We start from the raw sequence: 19,476 nt of genomic DNA on the forward strand, positions 1-19,476 counted from the left end.
TTGTTTTTATCTGGCAGTTTCACAACTCTGTCACAAACCCGATGAGAAAGAGAGAGAGAAGGGACCTGCAGGCATCCGAACTTCGAGCAGAGCAGAGCTGAGGGGACAGGAGTAGATACTCTGTAGGTGCATCTTCTGATATTTAGGTTTGTTTTTTTAAATCCTTTGCTGGAGTTCCCCATTGCTGTACTGCAGAAGTGATTTGGCTGGACACTGATTTGCCTTTTTGCCTCAGTTCTGTTGAGCTGAGTGGCAGAGAAGCCGATCTGAGCTCATGACACTAGAAAGATGTTCAAAGCCAGCAGCGAGGATGTCCTGAGAAAGAAACAGTGAGCCACGAGTTCCAAACACGTGAGCCCATTAAGGACTTGTAATTCACCATAGGTAATCCTCTTGCTTTGTATGTGAAGATATTCATGACTTTTTCACTAGTTGAAGGAAATAATGAAGCGGCTATGGGCAGGAAAGTCTGCAACCTTGCCAGAAAGAAGCTAAGCTGCTTACAGTGCAGACATCACATCAAAAAGTAAAACTGATGCGGAAAGGAAACACAGAACTTCTCTTAACATCTGAAGTCCTCAAATATTTTGGATGCTATACACTGCTTAGCATGAAATAAAAAGAGGTCACGAAAACGTTAACGTGCACAAATGGAAGCCTTGGAGTTCTGCAGCAATGAAGTACTCAACACAGAGAGGGGAATGGGTACCAACTCGTGTTCTTCAGAAGCACAAATGCATTTTGCTGTTCTGTCTCACATGAATGAGATTGTTGGACCGGAGCTTTGCAGAAGCACTGCAATACTCACTGATACAAACTCAGATGTTCAAATCTTTTACCGAGTATGAAACATTTAAAATGAAGACTCCTGAATACTGTTGTTGCTTGCATAAGCAGCTTTATTGATCTTAACAGTTGTGATTTCCACCTTCGAATTTTCAGACGGACAATAAATACAATAAATAATGTTTCCCACTCCCCCCCCCATTTATTGCAGAGTTTCATCTTATTTAACTTTTCTTTAAAACAATTAAACTCTAGATTTATGGATTTCCTGATAGGTTTTCAGGATTTTTTCCAGAAACGTCCTCACAGTTCCCTTGGTCTTGTACTCGCATTTTTTTCCACGTGTCAGACTCTGGTAGAAGGAATAATAAAGTTTGGGTTATGAAAAGTAGTACACAAAAAGATGATGTACTGAGATGAAACAGCAGGGTGCAGAGCTGGGCAAGAGCAGAGCCCTGTGGCTGCTGCATGGCTCTGACAGCATTCACCCTGGTGAGCTCAGTGCTCGCTTCAAGGAGCTTGGTGCTACAGCATCACTGTCTCCCATCTCACTGAATCACAATTTTGCTCAGAATGTAAATAAAGGATCACTGCCTCTGGAAAGGATCCTGTGGATCCAGGAGTCTTTCTGGGCATCATCTCAAGTTCAAGGATGCTGCAGGTCGAAGCAGTGTTTGGTGCCCAAACATCCCTGAAGAAATGGCAGCTTCAGTAGAACTGATGCCCCAGAGAAGAAGGATGTCCCTGCCTGCCTGTGCCCCACCATGCTGCTTCTGCATATCTATTCCGCACTGCTACATCATCATTATTCAAGGGGAAGTTCTTTACAGTGAGAGTGGTGAGATGCTGGAACAGGCTGCCCAGAGAGGCTGTGGATGCCCCATCCCTGGAGGTGTTCAAGGCCAGGTTGGATGGGGCCCTGGGCAGCCTGGACTGGTATTAAATGGGGAGGTCGGTGGCCCTGCCTACAGTGGGGGGTTGAAACTTCATGATCCTTGGAGTTCCTTTCAGCCCAAGCCATTCTATGATTCTATGATTATTCAGCATAGAGACATCTTCTGAGATGAGCAGAAAAAGCAATTTAAAGAAAGCTCCTTTCCCGTAGTTCTGTAACTAAAGGTCCCAATACTATGGGGTTTGGAGAAGGGAAGAGGAGGACACAGTGGCATAGAGACCACCTCCTTGTTTCCCATGCCCGTGTTAACAGCTTTCTATCACGTCATGCCAGTCCCAGCTACTACATCTACCCCCTGCATTAAAAAAACCCAAAAACATTAAAAGAAGTATTTTAAACACATTTTGACTTAAACAGCTGCAAAATACTTAAGTTATAAAAAGCCTTTCTCTTGCAGAAGGTAGGCAAAGATGTATAGAAAACCAAGAAATGTCTTACTTCACAGAGGTTTCTATCCCGTTGAATCTGGAAGGACTGATTAAGCAGAAGAAGTTTTATGTTTGAAGTCATGTTGTGCTCCAACATGTGCTTGGTTCCTTCCACAAAGCATGCCAGTTCATGGCCAGGCTGTTAAATGAAGAACGTTAATTAGAAAAAGAGATAGGAAGTGGATAGGATGCGTTTGGTGCTTATCTACAGCAAGAAGAAATGCGTATTTCTTTATGTGGCAGCACATCTCAAAGAAATGCAGCACGTTCTGTGTTATACTGAAACCTGATAGAAGAAATATGGGTGGCTGTAAAACAGGCATGTGTGCAGTGAGGCTTACAGGAGCGGAAGGGGGCTGGGAGAGACCCAGAGCTGCCACCTGCATCCGGCATCCCTGCCCTATAGGTCTGCAAAGTATTTGGGCACCTAATCACAGTGCGAGGTCTTTGGGAGATTTCCAAAGCAAGCATCTGTATCTTTGGGTTTGTAAGCCCACACAGGCCCTGATGTTTGCTTCTGGCTGTGACAATGCTGAGAGGACGTCTGGCAGCTTCCCCACCACTATCCAGCAAATGCAGTGCTCAGCCACAACCAGTACGTTAAATACCACCCCCGTTAATGAAAGCAAAAGTATATAAGAGCAAAGTGAATAAGTAAATCCAGTGGTAATCTCAGTTAGTACTGAATGCTTTAGACCCTTACGGTAGCTTAACAACCAGACTTACCTCAGGGATGGGAAGACATGAACAAGGCTGAAAATGAAAAGAATGAGCATCAGGATTCTGCACTGCTAGAATTCAGCACACAAATACATTTACGTTCAGTTTCATGATATTCTCAAATCCAATGTACTCACAGTGGCAGCTGTCTCCCTACATGGGCAACTTTCTTGAGTCTTGTTCTGAAAGAAAAATAACACGAGAGAAATCAGTATTTATTATCACATACTCTGCAAGCACAAATCTTTGCAGAGGGAAGGTGCTCAGCAGCTACTTACAAGCAGACTCCTTGTATTGCGGATAATTTCGCTGACTTGGCAATTCTGTGCTTGCACAGAGAGCAGCACACAAGAGAGGAGAATGTATGACAGCATGCTGGCATTCATGTGCAAGTCAGACTGATGGGTGACGGGAGAATAGGAGGCCACTCCTTTTAATCGAGTCTTCACAAAATTCCCATTCTCATATGGAAAAACCCAATTATAAAACTGATACCAGGTGCCCACCTTTTTTTCCCACTAGCTTGGACAGCATTTTAGAAAAGTCAAACGTGGAATTGAGTCACCTACTGCTAGTGACTGTTCTGTAGTACTGTGGAAAATCACTAATGCTCCTCAGAAGCGATAAATTTGAACATAATGATATCACACCCCAACAGGAAGCAATGGTTAAAAATCTACGAAAGCATTTTTTTTCTCAGATGTGGCTTTTGCCTCTTGTATTTATGTAAATTGTGGTTCCATGAAAGCAAAGAAACAACAATGTTCCGCATTGCCGAAGTTCCTGAGAAAAGAAATGGGCAGCCTACAAGCAAGCTCTCCCCAGAGTTCAAAGCAGGATTGTCCCACAGGACGCTGCTAATGCTGCAGGAATTTGTCAACCAGACGGAGGAACCACTGGAGCTGTGCGGCGATGCCTGCAGAAGCTGTCATTCCAAATATCTGCTGCATCCGACGGCCCTTAGCAGGGTCCCACCTAGGCACCGATGCACTGCCTCCTTCCCTTTTCCTTCTAAGCAGAAAGAAGTGAATGCGAATACAGCCCTAGGTGACAGATTTGAGACTTTCAGACAGTCTTCAAATCCAGTTGGATGACTCCTAGAACTTTCTGTGGCCACGGAAGTCTTCTTTTTCCAAGAGTGTATGGCAGCCCATTGATTTTCTCCTAGATCCGTAGGTCTGGTTGTAAAACCTCCCTCCTATTACACCTCCAAGATCTCCAAAAGCCTCAGCCTTGAGCTGCTCAGTTGGGCTGAAAGATGAGCGCCGCTTTCTCTGGAAAATATCCTGGAATGGGCAAAAAATAAAAAATAAAAAGAGGAAGAAAGGAAATAAGTAATAAGAACATTACCATCTGCATACCTCTTCCCAGCCCCGCTGCTCCCTGCCTCGCTTCGATGCTCAACCTTAGGTGATAAAAGGTGGAAAGTATACATGGCACTTGGCAGCTCCAGCTTTCAGGAGGCTCTGGGGATCGCCTAGAATCAGGGGCCCTCCCTCAGTGAGGTAAAGCTGGCAGAGCTCTACCTGTTGCACAGAAGTACACTGCAGGAACAGAGGGTGTGCATGGGGTACTGCAAGGCACCGGGCTGTTTGGGCAGGGGTAGGTTTTCCTTCAGGCAATAGGCACACTGCTGTCTGGTTCTTTGGCCAGTGAAACCCCATGGCAAGAACGAGAACAATTGATTCAGTGCATAAAGCTCCCACGCAAAATAAACACTGCATAATATTCCTGGGACCCTTGGTATCTCAGACGGCTGGAAATGCTATTTTTCATAGTTTCAAGGGCAGAATTCACAAGCATCTATGATTCAGCCAAAGCTGTGCAAGCGATATGGGGAGAACAGGGTGGGGAGGTCTCCTAACAGCCAGCCATTGCTACTGCATCTTGGTATTAAGGAAAACGTGTCCATTAGAAATCACATTTTTTCTTGTTGTGGCTACTCTGTCTTTAGAAGGATTTTACAAAGCTGATACACTTAGCAGGGCACACTAATGAGGCTCTTTGCCTGAGGAACAATATTGTAATACAGCTGCCATGCTCTGTAAGTGAAAATCATTGGTGTCATACACGATATGCAAGATACATCATTAAGACCTTTCCCTTCATCAGATGTAATTACATTTGTTAAACAGCCAACTGATAAGACAGCTTCTTCCCAGGCTCAGAGCCCAGGAGGACAAGGCGTGTGTGTGCGTGTGCTGCTGGGTCAAAGTGAGAACTTCAGCAGATGAAAGGAGACAGCTGGGATCCATCTCCATAGTACAGCAGAAGCTTAAGGACAAAATGTATGAATTTCTCCATGCACACTTCACTAAAGCTAATGCACTCTCTATTTTTGAATGTTTCGCACGGTGGGGAACTCAACCCAATGATGTTCTCTTTCGATTTGCTCTCAGGTCAGACCCTATCTATGAAAAAAGGCCATAATTCAGCCATGCTGAGCAGTGTGGCCACATGAAACAACTGCTGATTTTGAACTCAGAGGGAAACTGTAATTCCCTCTGCCTCTTTGAATCGTGTAGAGAAGAACTACTCTGGAGCTGCTAGCCAAGCCTATTCTCCTTGCAGTCCACAGCTGGCAGCAGTGCCAGCGCTATCTCTGCATCTCTACATCTCCCCATCTGATTGCTTAGTGAGATCTGGCTCACGCTGCTGGTGCTCCAGGGAAAACAGGTCACCAGGGAAGCTGTAGTTGCAGTGAGTCAGAAATCACTGGGATTGACCTGGCATAGAAAGATCTTCGCATATCATGACTGCAGGCACAGTGGACTGGGCACACAAGCAGCTGGCACTGGTGGTGGCTTCTCTTGTGAGAGCTCAAGTTCTGTTCCAGCAATTATAGGTTGATGCGGAGTCTGTGGTGTTGTGGTTTAACCCAGCAGCAGCTCAGCACTGTGCAGCCTGTCACCCACTGCCCAGTTGGGATGGGGAAGAGAATCAGAGAGGTAAAAGAGGAAGAGTTCATGGGCTGAGATGAAGACAGCTTGCTGGGTTTTAGGTTAAAAAAAAAAAAAAAAAAGCTGTGCATGCAGGCAAAGCAGAACAAAGAATTCATGTGCTGCTTCCCAAAGGCTGGAAGATATTCACTCCCAGGAAAGCAGGGCTCATCACGCCTAACAGTTTCTTGGGCAGACAAATGCCATTGCTCCAGACATCCCTCCTTCCTCCTCCTTCCCGCAGCTTTTACTGCTGAGCATGGTGCCATATGGCATGGAATAGCTCTGTGGCTACTCTGGGTCAGCTGTCCTGGCTGTGTCCTCTCCCTGGTCCTTGTGCAGCCTCTGCTGCTTTCATCAAAAACCCAAAACAAAGCATCGTATGTGCCTCTATGTAGAGACAAACAAACAAACTCTGTTCTAGCCAAACCCATAGCACCTGGAAATTAATATTTGCTGCCATCCCAGCAAAAGGACAATGCTTGTTAGATATAATTTTCCATGCACAACTTTCCATTTCTTATTATGCTTTGATATTTTAAAATTCTTCAGCTACGGCAATGAATTTTCATATACATGTTGTCATTTGTATGTGAAATACAGTCAGCAGTTTACTCTTTGTCTTGGTGTCTGATCTCCCCCTGTTCATATCCTTTAGTTCCTCTTTAACTGATACAGAAAAAAAAATGTAGAGAGAAAATTCAGATTTTTTTTGCGAAGGAAAGAAGGAAAGAAGGAAAGAAGGAAAGAAGGAAAGAAGGAAAGAAGGAAAGAAGGAAAGAAGGAAAGAAGGAAAGAAGGAAAGAAGGAAAGAAGGAAAGAAGGAAAGAAGGAAAGAAGGAAAGAAGGAAAGAAGGAAAGAAGGAAAGAAGGAAAGAAGGAAAGAAGGAAAGAAGGAAAGAAGGAAAGAAGGAAAGAAGGAAAGAAGGAAAGAAGGAGGCAGTAGCCAGAATGCTAACCGCAAATAGCAGTAGGTAGGAAGGTGACTGTTGAGACCACTTCCCTGTGAGGAACCACAGACTGTAACCCTCAGATGGCCCACTGCCAAAAGGGAGAGCCACCACAGTTAAGTGTGGTCTTTCTGAAGCTTTTCCTTTTCCCTTTGAAGCTTTCTGGCTGCAAAATTCAAACCAAAGGAAGAAGAGAGGTCAAAGGTTCATTAGCCCATAAAGACATCTCCTACATCACCACTGGGAAACCAGAGTGGGGAACTCACTGCGCTCAGGCTGCGGAAGGTCACATATCCACATTTCACTCCTTAAGGAGTACAGTGAATAAACAGAGCAAGGAGCGGGACACAGAGCTCCCTAACCTGAGGCAGTGCATCAGCTGATGGAGCCTGTGTCATGGTCACAGTTCTCCAGTGACACAACCGTAAGATTTCAGCCCCAATTTAGAAAACGTGAGCATACAAAATTCTCCAGAATATCCCTGTGCTGGCTCCCTCTGGCTCCTTTGGAAATTCTCACCCAGCATCCTGTAAACCTCTTGTCGCTGATGTCACTGATGTCGCTGCCCACTGCAGTGCTCCCAAGAAACTCAGTGCAGGGGACATGGGGAGGAGTTGGTTTGGTTATTTTTTTTATGTAAATAAAAGGTTTCTTGTAAGTGAAAAACACTAAGACAGCATATGAGCTTATTTTACATTTGCTGTGCATGCTGATCAAGATGTAAGATCTTGCAAAGATCACAAATGAAAAGATGCAATGAGCAGTTCTATTTTCCAGAGACGAGCTGTTTTGGAGGTGGTTTTTTCCCCTTCCTTTTTGATAATGACGACGTATGCTGTTGGAGAAAACAAAAGCTAAATTGGGGTCATTTCAGTTCCCCAGTGAAAGTGCAAAGCATGCCTCAGTAATACCAAGATTGCCTATGACAAGAAGATGTAAAAGCCAGATGAACTCAGAGGACACTTCAAGTGTCAGCTTGAGGGAGGCAGCAGCACCTCCTGAGAGCCACACAATCAGCTCTGCCCCAGCAGATGGGCCACGGGATGTCCTCAGGACACACATCAGCTCCTGCGGGCAACAGAACCCCTATTCCTCAATTAATCTGAAGCTGAATTGACTAACCAAAACAATTCACAATGCTCAGGAGCTTTGAGAGTGAGGAGCAAACATGCTGGGGCACAGCCACAAGGGACGATGAGAGCTGTAAACCATCCCTGTCTCATGCAATATTACAGCCACCGGCACTTTCCATGGCTTTCTAGCAAGGGGAGCCAAGCGTCCTTTGCTGCAACAGTGTTTATCAAGAGCTGAGGCATCTAAAAGCAGAAAGCCCAAAGAGCAGCATGCCAGCTGTGCTTAGCGTGGTGCTTACTGCAAATGCATCTCACAACCAGCAGCAAGCAGAGGAAAGCAGGAACAGTCAACAAACATCACCAGATCTCTGTATTTTAAAGTCTCAGCATCCTCATGCCAGGACAGAGAAACATGGCACAGCTCTCATATCGTAATCTCACTCACCCTTCCTTGCACGTCTCACAGCTGGGTTTTGCCTGAAGGAATGCCGAGCACAAGGCTTCACTCCATGTCTGTGCTGGAGCCCTCTACCTGCATTACAGCTTGCTTTCAACACTGGAAGCACTGAAAAACCACCTGCAGACTGCTTGATGGAAAGGCGGCAATCACAACTTAATAAAGAAGTCAGCACAGCTGTTGGGTCACACCTAGTTGCGTGAGTAAGGATAGGCTGGCCCTCTTCCACAGCAGTTGGCAGGATTTTCTATACTATGGGCAAAATATTTTACATTAAAATGTTTTGAAACACGGGAGAACAGACCAGTGCAATCCATGAAGATGAGTTGTCCTGGTGCTCTTATAGCAGATGTGGCTGCAGGTGGGTGCCAGCCTCAAAGCACCAGGTGCTGGCAGCAGGACAGCCCCAGCTGCAAGCTTCTTGCTTCTCCAAACCACCCTCTTCATAATCCCAAATTACCCCTTGCTTTCTTTACAACTCAAGTGGAGCTTCATATTCTTTCCAGAGATTTCATGCTTTGCCATCCCATAGCCTTAGTACTTCAGCTACGCTAAGTCAGGATTTCTTGTTTCCTTCAGTGTCTTACATCTGTTGTTATGAAAGCTCATATGGGACCTCTGAAGGCTCCTTAGAAGACACTTTAATTTTATGTATATAATTGCTGTATGTAATCACTGTAACTGCTTACATTTCCTCACTGCATGGTTTAATTCCCTTTGGATGCCACCTCTCAATGTAGACTTTACATATGACTTATCTAAGTTGGTAGCAACCCATCAATGCGTTCCTATAGGAAGACACATAGGAAGAAGATGGCTTTAGAAGCAGTTCCTCTGCAGTCAATATTTAGCAGCTCGAACTTTTGCACACTCATCTCTTTGGATCTCACAATTTTTTTTTTTCCTGAATCCACATTTTACATTTCTTTCACAGGCACAAGAAAAGCACTGGCCTTTGATGGAACGGGGAGAAAAAATCTTTACCGTATCAACCTCTACTACTAAAGAAAGCCTTAGCTACAGCAAGTAGATAGATTATAATATCTACTGTCCCCAGCAGCTGTGGGGACACAGAACCAGGGGACATAAGGGGAGGTGGCCCTCTGCTTCCCCTCACCTGAGCCTGGTCCCACCTCACACTCCATGGGCACCACGGGGTGAGGCCAGAAAAATGGCCTCATTGAGGGAAATCGGTTCCTGTTTGTTCATTAATATGAAGGAGAGTGAGGGTAGGGAAGGGATTGGAGGGGATAAACTATTGTTACCTCTTTTTACCATTGCATTGAGTAGCGTATGAACTGGGAAAAGCAGCTGAACAGCCTGCACCTTGTTAAGTAATATGCGGTGTTGTAAGAGATGGAACACCACCAGCAACAAGAAAATTAAGCAATTACACTCATTTAAAGCATGTCAGGTCTGAGTACTCTTCTGTATTCCAGGCAAGAAAAGCACAGAAATAGATATCTCTGGTCCTTCCTGTCTCCCTTCGCATTTTTTTTTTTACCAAGTTCAGCACTGAACTGCTTTTGTGATAGCAACATGGTGCTCTGGGAGGCTCTGTGCATGAGCTGCCAAGCAGAGGGACTGTCCCCTTCAGCCTGTGTGGGCTGGGGACATGCCACCAGTGCTGGCAGGAGAGCAGGTGCATAGCTGGTAATTCAGGGACAAACCCACCAAAACACGCAATTGGTACGGATACATGGGACACGAAACAGCTAAAAGAATCCCTTAGAAATCCTGTTCTCTTTCAGTGGACGATATCGGTATTCTCTCTCAAAAATAAAGCATCTCTGGACCACGTGCATTAGTCTGGCAGCAGCCCAGGGCTGAGCGGACACGGGACGATGCATTGCCGAGCCCAGCCCGGTCCCCGCATTGGACGAGAATGCCATCAAGTGGCCAAGTGCAGTCGCTTACTTCCCACTTTGTATTAAACATTTCGTGCTTTCCTTTCAACGCCAGCTCGCTCTTTCAGCTCCCGTGTGTTACCGCAGAGCTTTGCATGGGTGAATCCTGAGCACCCATCTCAACGGTGGTTTTGCTGGAGGAAGGATATGAGGAAAAATCACCATGCATCGCTGTTGCCGTTGCTGGCAACCATGGCTATCCCCTAGGCAAAGTGCTCCGCAGCCCCGCGTCAGCAGGCATGCACACCAATATGATGCAGATAAAAATGGCACACTTTATTGAGATTAACAACAGCTTATATATGTTTTTACCTAAACAACCGTGCTGTCATGTCCCACCCTGATTGGTTTGCACCAGATAACATTGTGCCTTATTTGGCCATTTCCACATTCTTTCCCATCTTTCTTCTTCTCCTGTTTTCTCTGCATCAAGGTCAGCACGATAGCACTGTCTCTCTATGCTTAGGGAGAGGCCTGTCCCATACATCCCGTACCCCCGCAAGACACCTACTACAATATCTCCCCCTCCCTAAGCTAAATACTACTTACACACACGCCTAACCCGTACATCGCGAAGCAGCGCAACACACCTAATCCTAAATATATTTCGGCACACTATTCCTACTACTTTTCTTCTACAATTCTTAAGCAAACATCAGAGCAACAGGGAATCCTTTCCCGTGCTCGGCCAAGCCTCGCCCCGTTACAGCACGAACGCAACAGCCTAAACCCTTCTACAACCTTTCTCGCAATCTATGATACTCAATCTGATAGTCAAAAGTCTTTTCCATCATTCGTTGAAGGAAGTTCTGCAAGCACCATACAAAGCATGGAAGATAGATTAGAATACACACAAAGAATGCAAACCCTATCGCGAAAACCTTAAGTGGTTGCTTTAACCATGAACCCGTTCCCCCAAACAGTCCATCCAGACAGCTCCCAAAGGGATCACGCTCTTCTTTAATCTTCTGCCTATGTTCTTGCGTCCATTGTAGTTGTTTGTGACACGCTGTGATTACTCAGTCTCTTCCCAGGCTAGCTTAGCTGCAACTTCAGCTCCTTCTTTGTGCATTCATAGCTTCAAGGTCTCCTAGCCTGAGCTGTGCACGTAGCGCCCAAGCTCAGCAAGTTCTTGCTTCCTGAGCCATCATAGCATAGCAAGCTAGTACTTTTCCAATGGTATCTCCTGCCAACTATAAGGCCTGTCCTGCTCGTACAACCGTTCAAGAGACCCGTGGCCCCCTTGGCTATCGAGCCATTCCTCAACAATTCCCCTTTTTCTTTTTGTATGAGCCAGGTTGTATGAATCGCATCTTGAACCATCTTTTGCTAGCGCTACAGTAAACAAAGCATGATTATCAGCACACCAATCACTATCTATAAGAATACACTAGATTTATGTTACACACTTCTACAAAGCATTCCTTGTCAGTGGTCTAACAGTAAAGACTAAATAAGGCGCACTGTAAAATACAAGGCATAATCAGTAAGAATCCAATCAATATAGATAACAATAAACATAGTTATTTAAAAATAAACTTCCACCATCCACCCAACCCAAAGTTAATCGGGGAATTGGTCCTAGTCACTTATGATTGTGTACATCATACCATAGTCCGGTGGCTTTTTCTTGACATCATTTTCGTCTTGTCTGGAAACCATATGTTTTAATATAGGCACAGTAGGCAGGGAGAAAACCGAAAGATTGTAAATATTCATACCAGACAGACCCTCTCAATCTGATCACGAGTTGTCTAGCTTGTACACCTGGCATGCGTGTGAGCAAGCGTTATAAAGACCACTGGCAAACCCTGCCGAACCTGAGGTGTTTTGACGGTGGTTAGTGGCAAGGAACCATGGGTTCGTGTATGACAAAAGAGCAGGAGGCGGATTGCCAAACGGTGGCAGATTCCATCACCTACATATGGAACCCAATTTACATTGTCTCAACCGGGAGCAGACGGGGGAGTCGATCCACACAGAAGGAGGTGAGCGCCAACATCGAGCTGCATCTCGAGCAGGATTGGTACCACGGCAAGCTGGGAGCGGGGTGTGGTGGGCGGCACATCGCAGAGCAGCGGGTGATGGAGTACTGCGCTGAGATGGAGGCACCTGATGGCTCCTTCCTGGTCAGGGAGAGTGGGACATACGTCGGGGACTATGTTCTGTCCATCTGGTGGGATGGAAAGGTGCAGCATATCCACATCCGTTGGCAGCAGGACGCTGACGTTCATAGGTTCTTTTTAACGGACAACCTAGTATTTGACAGCCTCTACGACCTCATCACCCACTACAAAGAGATGCCGATGAGGTACAATGGACTCGAGATGAGGTTGACAGAGCCGGTGCCTCGGCCCAATGCTCGCAGCAACACGGACTGGAAGCCGCGGGACGGCACAAGAGAGACGGGCCCGGCTTCAGCGCCATCGATGGCAGGGCAGAATGGAGGATCCAGCACTGCCGCACGCACTGACAAGAGGGTCACGTTTAATAAGGCACCGGACCAAGTGCATATTGTCTAGGTTCATCACACGCAATAAAAGTTCTTTTTCTGCACTAATAACGAAGCCCATGTCTAATTGTCACAGGTAAACCTTTTTCCTTTTTGTCTTCCTCAGCTTGCATCCTTCTCAAACTTTTAACTTTCCAAACTCTCATAATTACATAAACTACTAACGTTACATTTCAGTTTCACCTCCTCCTTTTCGGAGATGTCCAGTGCTAACACTGGAATTTCGGGTTTCCTAGATCTCTGCAGACGAAGGCTATTCTCACTTCCAGTGCCCTATCCTCTCCACCTCCCCCCCTTTGCAAGTAATGCTATTTCTAACAGTAGTCTGTGATTCTGGCACTCTCTCTCTCTGTGAGCTCTGCTCGCAGGGGAATGGCACGGGGGAGGGCTGCTCTCATGCCAGTGTAGATAAACTCACATTCTCTTTAACCCTTTTCCTTTGTCCACTATTCATACTCTCAGTTACACTTCCACGTACCCTCAACCATGCTTCTGTTTACCATTAGCAATTACCCATACTTATACCATCAAAACCGTTTGTCCCATTCCCTTCAGAACCCACAAATCAAACAATACAGTTCTTCAGTTTCCATAAACACCAAGTACTTCGTCTCGTGATTAGAGCACTCAATTATAAAACTGTTCACGTTACTTCATTTACCTTCCCTCCTTAAGAGTAACAATAACTGAAAGAAGGTATGTTTACAAAATCCTTATTGATTCCTAATTTCCTCCAAGTTTCCGCAAACAACCCTTAACACCATATAGTGATATTGTTCAGTTATAAGCACTTGGGAACAGATCTCACAGAAGCCTGTCCACCTTCCTTTACACGCTTCCATGCAATCAGAACACAGTACTACATAAACAGGCTGACACTCATTCCCTGAAAGGAACGCGTCTCACTCACACCTCACTCACTCTGATATTTAGAACAAAAACCATGGTTTATACATAATCCACAATGCTGACGACATCTTTTAGCTTGTATCTTAATAACACTAGTGCATTAGTCAATTAGTTGCAAGTCGTACCCCAGCGGCAATCTAACCCGTGAGCTCACATACCAAGGGGGGGGGAGCAGTCAGGCACGCTCCTTCATACCCTGCGTAGGACGTCTCCTCACGCCTTACGGGCACCCCCTTTTCTATACACATACCTGATACACCAATGGATGGTCCTTGTCTGTCCCTGCTGTGATCGGGCGAGGAAGGGAGACCTTCCAAGAAATCTTGGGGCGCGCCAAAGGCGTCCCCTCTCTCAACCGATCCCACAGCCAAACAGAGCGGGTCCACTCTCATTGCCAAATTGGCATGCAGGAATCAGACCCTATATCCCGTAAGGATATAGAGCAGGCATGTGTCTATTGATGTCTGTTGATGGTGCAAGGGGGATCACTCCACCTAACATGCACACCGTCAGGAGAAATTGTGCTGTAGATACAGGTCAAACTAACACATAATCAGTAGTTGACAGGAATTCAGATACATTTTCATTACGTCCCTGAAAGTCCATTAGCATGCAGTATAATGAGACAGAAGACCAGAGGGCAGCGCTGGCGCAGTTCTCATAATTTGCAGTTGCTTGCAGCTTGTCTCACAGCACCTGGCACAGTGGTCTCTATCACAGCTCCGCATTCCTTTTGCCTACTCCCATCGTTGTTCGGTGTGAGTCAGTGATCCATAGCAGCTGTTTTGCTCACGGTGACCCAGGGGGAGATAAACATGAACTCCCTGGCCGAGAGCAGCACTCGAGGATATTAGAGGACCCTGTCTCCGCAGGAGTGGCTATAACTTTGGGTAGCATCAGCAGCCACTGTTGCCCTGCCCTGAAGGACTCTGTTCCATATACAGTCCCCAATTTAGCACCATTCTTTCACTACAAAAATGAGCGGAACTCGTTACTAGCGTAGCTAGGTCTTTGTCCTTCGCTGTCTCCCCTCGCTTAGCGAGGATACTGAAAAGCACTGTCTGTGCTGCTACAAATTCCACATCTTCCTACCCAAGTAGGAAGCGGCTCCGACTCCTCTCGGCCCCTGCAAGAAACTGCTCCCGAGCCCCCATCGGACCCCCCCAGGTCCATTGTCTCTCCTCCACCGCCGAGACCCAAAAGGTATTGAGCCTCCACCAATACCTTTCCCTCTACTCTGGCTGCTTTCAACACCCCCAGTATCAGACCCCAAGTTTTTAACTCGGACCCACCCTCCTGAGCACTCATAATCTGTTGCACAAACGCAGAGGTGAGATCATCCCACCTCCGGTGATCAAGAATCTCTTGGGGGGCTTTAACCTCCCCCTCCTGCTGCAGCAGCAGAAGTACGGCAGCAACCTCCTTCTTAGAAGGAGTGTGCTTCCCGCAGTAAGTCTTACAAGCTTGAGGCAATACCTTAATGACGGATTCCATTGCGGTCGCCGGGGAGTGCTCCCCCCCCCTGCCTTCTTCAGACAGCCGAAGGTACATACTGGATTCAAGCCCCAGGGGTGGCCAACCCCTCCGGCCCTTCCACCGCCCTACCGTGGTGGGCTCCTGCATCCATCACGCAGTCGGACCGCCGCACTCCGCCTAGAGCCTCACACGGGGCACCACTTGTTGCCGTTGCTGGCAACCGTGGCTATCCCCTAGGCAAAGTGCTCCGCAGCCCCGCGCCAGCAGGCATGCACACCAATATGATGCAGATAAAAATGGCGCACTTTATTGAGATTAACAACAGCTTATATATGTTTTTACCTAAACAACCGTGCTGTCATGTCCCACCCTGATTGGTTTGCACCAGATAACATTGTGCCTTATTTGGCCATTTCCACATTCTTTCCCATCTTTCTTCTTCTCCTGTTTTCTCTGCATCAAGGTCAGCACGATAGCACTGTCTCTCTATGCTTAGGGAGAGGCCTGTCCCATACATCCCGTACCCCTGCAAGATGCCTACTACAACACATCGCCAACACAGAGTAAGAACCCAGAGGCACTGAAAGCCTCAAACCTGGGCAGCATCACACAGGCACGCAGCTCATTGCAAACCTCATCAGCTTAATTCATTCACGGTCCATTTCACATAATACAGGGAGATAACTGACAGTTTTCTTTGCATTGAAAATATGGTCCCTATGCATTATCCCTGGAGACATAAGGTATTATGCATCTAAAGCAAGTTCTATGCATATACATTAAAATAGGTAGCATGGAAAAGTTGACTCCTTAAATGTAGCCTGCAACAAATACTTGGGTGAAGGCTCATCAATTTTAGATAAGTTGTTTATCAAAAGCAGTTCTTTGTGTTCTTGCCAAGCTGAAAGGCATTGTGAGCCTCCTTGCATACAAGGTCTGAGATGAAGCAACAGCAGCTGTTTGTCACATTTCTTTGAGCTGTTTTGGGTGAAGCCACACTTAGGGTTGTAATTCAGGCCCCAGCAAAGAGGAGCCCACGCTGCTCTGGGTGGTCAGAGAGCCCATTTCCAAATACTTCTCCAGGTCTGAGACTGTAGGCAATTTCTGCTGAGGTCTCCAAGTCCTGTGGCCATTTCCTCCATGCATTGAGGGACAGGGATGTGCAAGCTTCTTCCTTCTCCTTCTTTTATGGAGGAAATCTGGATGGCTGCTTCTATGAACATCTGCTGGGCTTTATCCACTGCTCCAGAGGGTGGGGGAAACCATGCACTTCCCAGAGGACAGCACTGTTGCAGAGCATTCCACCATGCTGCACGTCCCTTGTGATCCTTCAGCTCTCCTGCTACTGCCACTAGAGTCCTCCTGGCCCAGCAGTTCTGCTTGGTTTTTTTTTGGCATAAGAAGCTTCATGCTTAGGAAATAAAGAGTGGAGGTATTCATGAGCATAGAGAGAAATAATCAGGACATAAGAGGTCTTCAGATGAGCTGAAAGACTGAGGTAGACCAAAGAGAGACCTGGGCGCCCCACAGTCATCTCAGTGGGATTGCAGCAGAGTTGGATATCTAAAGCTGGTCTTTGTATTTGAGAGAATATAGCTCGGGACAGACTTTGCATACTTCAGAGAGACACTTCCTTCAGTGGCATCTGCTCAAGAGTGCAAAGCAAGGCAGAGTCATCAGGATTTGGCAGTTGGACTGTCCCATCAGCAAACTCAGACGCTCTATCAGGTACCTCTAGCAGGCCCCTAGAGAGCTATGCAGCAAGAGTCAGTTCAATCAACAGGCAGCCATCTATATGAAGTGAGGGCTAGTTTTATTGCCTTCTGAAGAAAAAGAGCAGCTTAGAATCTGAATTTAATATCTTGATGTTTCCCAATTTAACTTGCATCTTCGATAATAAAGTGAAAGTCATATCTTTACAAGATAATGTGTCACACTGTGGTACAAGTGGGGAACTCTATGATGCAAAACAGGAGCAATCATTCACATGGGCACAGTCATCTGCTTCTTGGATCCTGAAAGCAAGTTGGGAGTTTATAGGAATCCAAACCTTCCTACACAAAACATACCCGTGCACCCGAAGTGCTTATACCTTCTCATTCCAGAGCAGGAGGTCCTTGTTCATAAAGAGGAGGAGCATTATGCACGGTATCGTGCAAAAGGCACTCACTCAATTTATGTCAATTGGGGTCATTTTGGGTGTATCTCATCTGTGCAGGTAAGGGAAGTTGTTCTTTCGGCTCAGTGAGAAAAAACGTCGTTAGCAAAAAAGTGCAACACACCATGGGGATTAGTAAAGTGCTCTAGGCAACAGAGGGAGAGATTTAAAAATAAAACGGTCTTTGGATTTGGTTGAGCTGGTGTAGGTTTGGAGCCCTCCAGGGCCCAAGGCCAAGTGGAAGGGAAAGCTGATGCCATCGCTGGGGGGTTCTCCAGTGCCAGGAGTCTTCAGTGAGCCCTCACCACCCCCAGGCTGCTGGTTTGGCTCAGGAAAGGAGGACACTGGTCTGGTCTTCTTGGCAATGCTTTAGAAATGAGAGAAAATGAGGTTTATGAAGTATGACATAAAATAGTAGACAGCCAAGTATAATGTGGAGTTTTTAACTGGTAAAAAAAGTATATCTGTCATGAGATACTTTTACTGCTGCTCCTTTAATCGAGCCTGGGTTTTTGAGTGAAAGTAAAACTGTGAGCTGATAGTCAAGATCCTTTGGAAAGGCTTAGCTTCACATCACTGTGGACAGATCAAGGGAGGAAAGGATACAGTGCACAGACTTCAGTCAGAATGATATTTCACAACTCATACAATCTTAGATAACATTGTCCTTTCAGATTATCTTTTCTGATTCACACCAAACAAGACGATCACAGCAATCAGGATGGATTACAACAGCATTCCAGCAGATCTGGAATGAAACCAAAATCCAATTGATATGGATTTTGGCACTCCAAATCCCATAGACCCAAATTTGGAAAGTGTTTGACTATCCTGGTAGGTACCCACATAAGTTACCTGAGTTCCAGAGGATGTCTACAATTGCAATTCCATTTGATTAAAGGATTAGTTCTCTAATTTTAGGAAAAAGTAGAGGGTCTTTATGCACTGACCTGGAAGTTAAGGATTGGTCTCAGTTTGGTCTCTTTTCATTGCTTTGAGAGAAAGTTCATAGCCAAGAAACATGGCTGAACTCGTTGGAAATCCTCGCACTGCATTGATTGTGATACCCCTAAAAAAGACCTGTTGGGGATGGAGAAGGGTTAGAGTGTAGGAATCCACTGGCTGTTCCAAGAAGAAAACAATGAACATGGTGGATTTCTGAAGAACCCAACCATGGTTTCCTCAGGAGATATCCTCCCACTGCCAGTCTTTGCTGAAGTATGAACTGGAGAATTGAAAAGCAATGGTAAAGTGGCTGGTTTGGCATCAGTCTGCTCCATGTTCCTTGTAGACAGACCCCCTTCTGTGTCTGCCAGCACAAGCCAGGGGCCTCATGCCACTGGTGGAGAGCAGAGTTCCTCCCAACTCACTACGGTTCCTTCCTCCCATTGCATACACAAGCATGGGGCCTCAGTGCTCCCACATGAGACAGAATCTTAAACGCGTTCACATTGTTTAGGATGAAGCTTGCAATGTGAAACTGAGCTGTTTGAATATCTGGGATATTGCCTGATTTTCCTGGAGTGTGTTTTTTTGGTCTGGAAAGACAGAACTTCCTGGGAGGAAATTCAAATGTTTCCAATATCCACGCGGTAACGTGAGAGAGCCAAGTTAAGTAATTATGAAGATTTATGAAGAAAGGCCCAGAGGGGTAAATTTTTTCTCATCAAAGTGAACACACCCGACCATAAAGAAAAGCGCTATATGTACATTTTTGTGTGTGGCACTGAGAATGCTGCTCCTCAGTCCCAGCACGAAAACGTTCAGGCCTGGGTTTGCCATGTCCCAAAGTACAAAAGGATTTTTCTTATGATGGAAAGGTCTTATCACACCACTATTGCTCAGCCCTACTGCACGCCCTGTCCAGGTGCCGGGAACAACAGCAGCCAAACCACAAGCTGCTCAGACCCCAGGCAAGAACACCTAGTGCTTAAATTAATTCTAATCATTCAAGCAGGACAGTGAGCGTGGAGACGAGGATGATCAAGCACACTCCTTAGCAGCTCTCCAGGTGTTGTGTTTTATAACAGTGCGACTCTCTTCCTGCAGCAGCCAAAACCAAACCAGGCTGCAAGCTCCTCTGACAGCTGGCGCAACGTAGAGGCGCGCGCTGTCAAATGCTGAAATCCCACCCACTTGTGATTTTGTAGGTTAGTTTCCTTTTTGCAACTTGTTACTCTTTCCTCAGCATGTGTGGAGCTAAGAG

The 19,476-nt window shown here is 46.1% G+C and overlaps 3 protein-coding genes across 9 annotated transcripts in view; 1 reads left to right on the top strand and 2 right to left on the bottom strand.

The window, feature by feature from the left end:
- Positions 1–878: 878 nt before the first annotated feature.
- IL9 (interleukin 9) lies at positions 879–15,415 on the bottom strand. Of its 2 annotated transcripts, XM_046900370.1 has the most exons (6): positions 15,113–15,415; positions 3,168–4,175; positions 3,027–3,071; positions 2,896–2,922; positions 2,180–2,308; positions 879–1,138 (listed from the first exon to the last, which is right to left on the bottom strand). In XM_046900370.1, the coding sequence occupies exons 2-6, from the start codon at positions 3,273–3,275 to the stop codon at positions 1,031–1,033; spliced, it is 417 nt and encodes a 138-aa protein (XP_046756326.1). In that variant the 5' UTR covers positions 3,276–4,175; positions 15,113–15,415; the 3' UTR covers positions 879–1,030.
- Positions 10,474–14,773, top strand: LOC100857609 (1-phosphatidylinositol-4,5-bisphosphate phosphodiesterase gamma-1-like). The gene has a single exon (XM_040647236.2). The coding sequence runs from the start codon at positions 12,072–12,074 to the stop codon at positions 12,735–12,737; it is 666 nt and encodes a 221-aa protein (XP_040503170.1). The 5' UTR covers positions 10,474–12,071; the 3' UTR covers positions 12,738–14,773.
- Positions 15,398–19,476, bottom strand: part of SLC25A48 (solute carrier family 25 member 48) — a 90,071-nt gene continuing 85,992 nt past the window's right edge. For all 6 annotated transcript variants that reach the window (XM_046900372.1, XM_046900374.1, XM_040646918.2 and 3 more), the window contains 2 exons: positions 18,221–18,350; positions 15,398–17,637 (listed from right to left, as the gene is read on the bottom strand). In XM_046900372.1, the coding sequence (XP_046756328.1) occupies positions 18,228–18,350 (123 nt within the window). In that variant the 3' untranslated portion in view covers positions 15,398–17,637; positions 18,221–18,227. The remainder of the gene's footprint in view (positions 17,638–18,220; positions 18,351–19,476) is intronic.

The sequence above is a fragment of the Gallus gallus genome, chromosome 13 (assembly GCF_016699485.2).
Source record: "Gallus gallus isolate bGalGal1 chromosome 13, bGalGal1.mat.broiler.GRCg7b, whole genome shotgun sequence".
In the NCBI taxonomy this organism is placed as follows: Eukaryota; Metazoa; Chordata; class Aves; order Galliformes; family Phasianidae; genus Gallus; species Gallus gallus.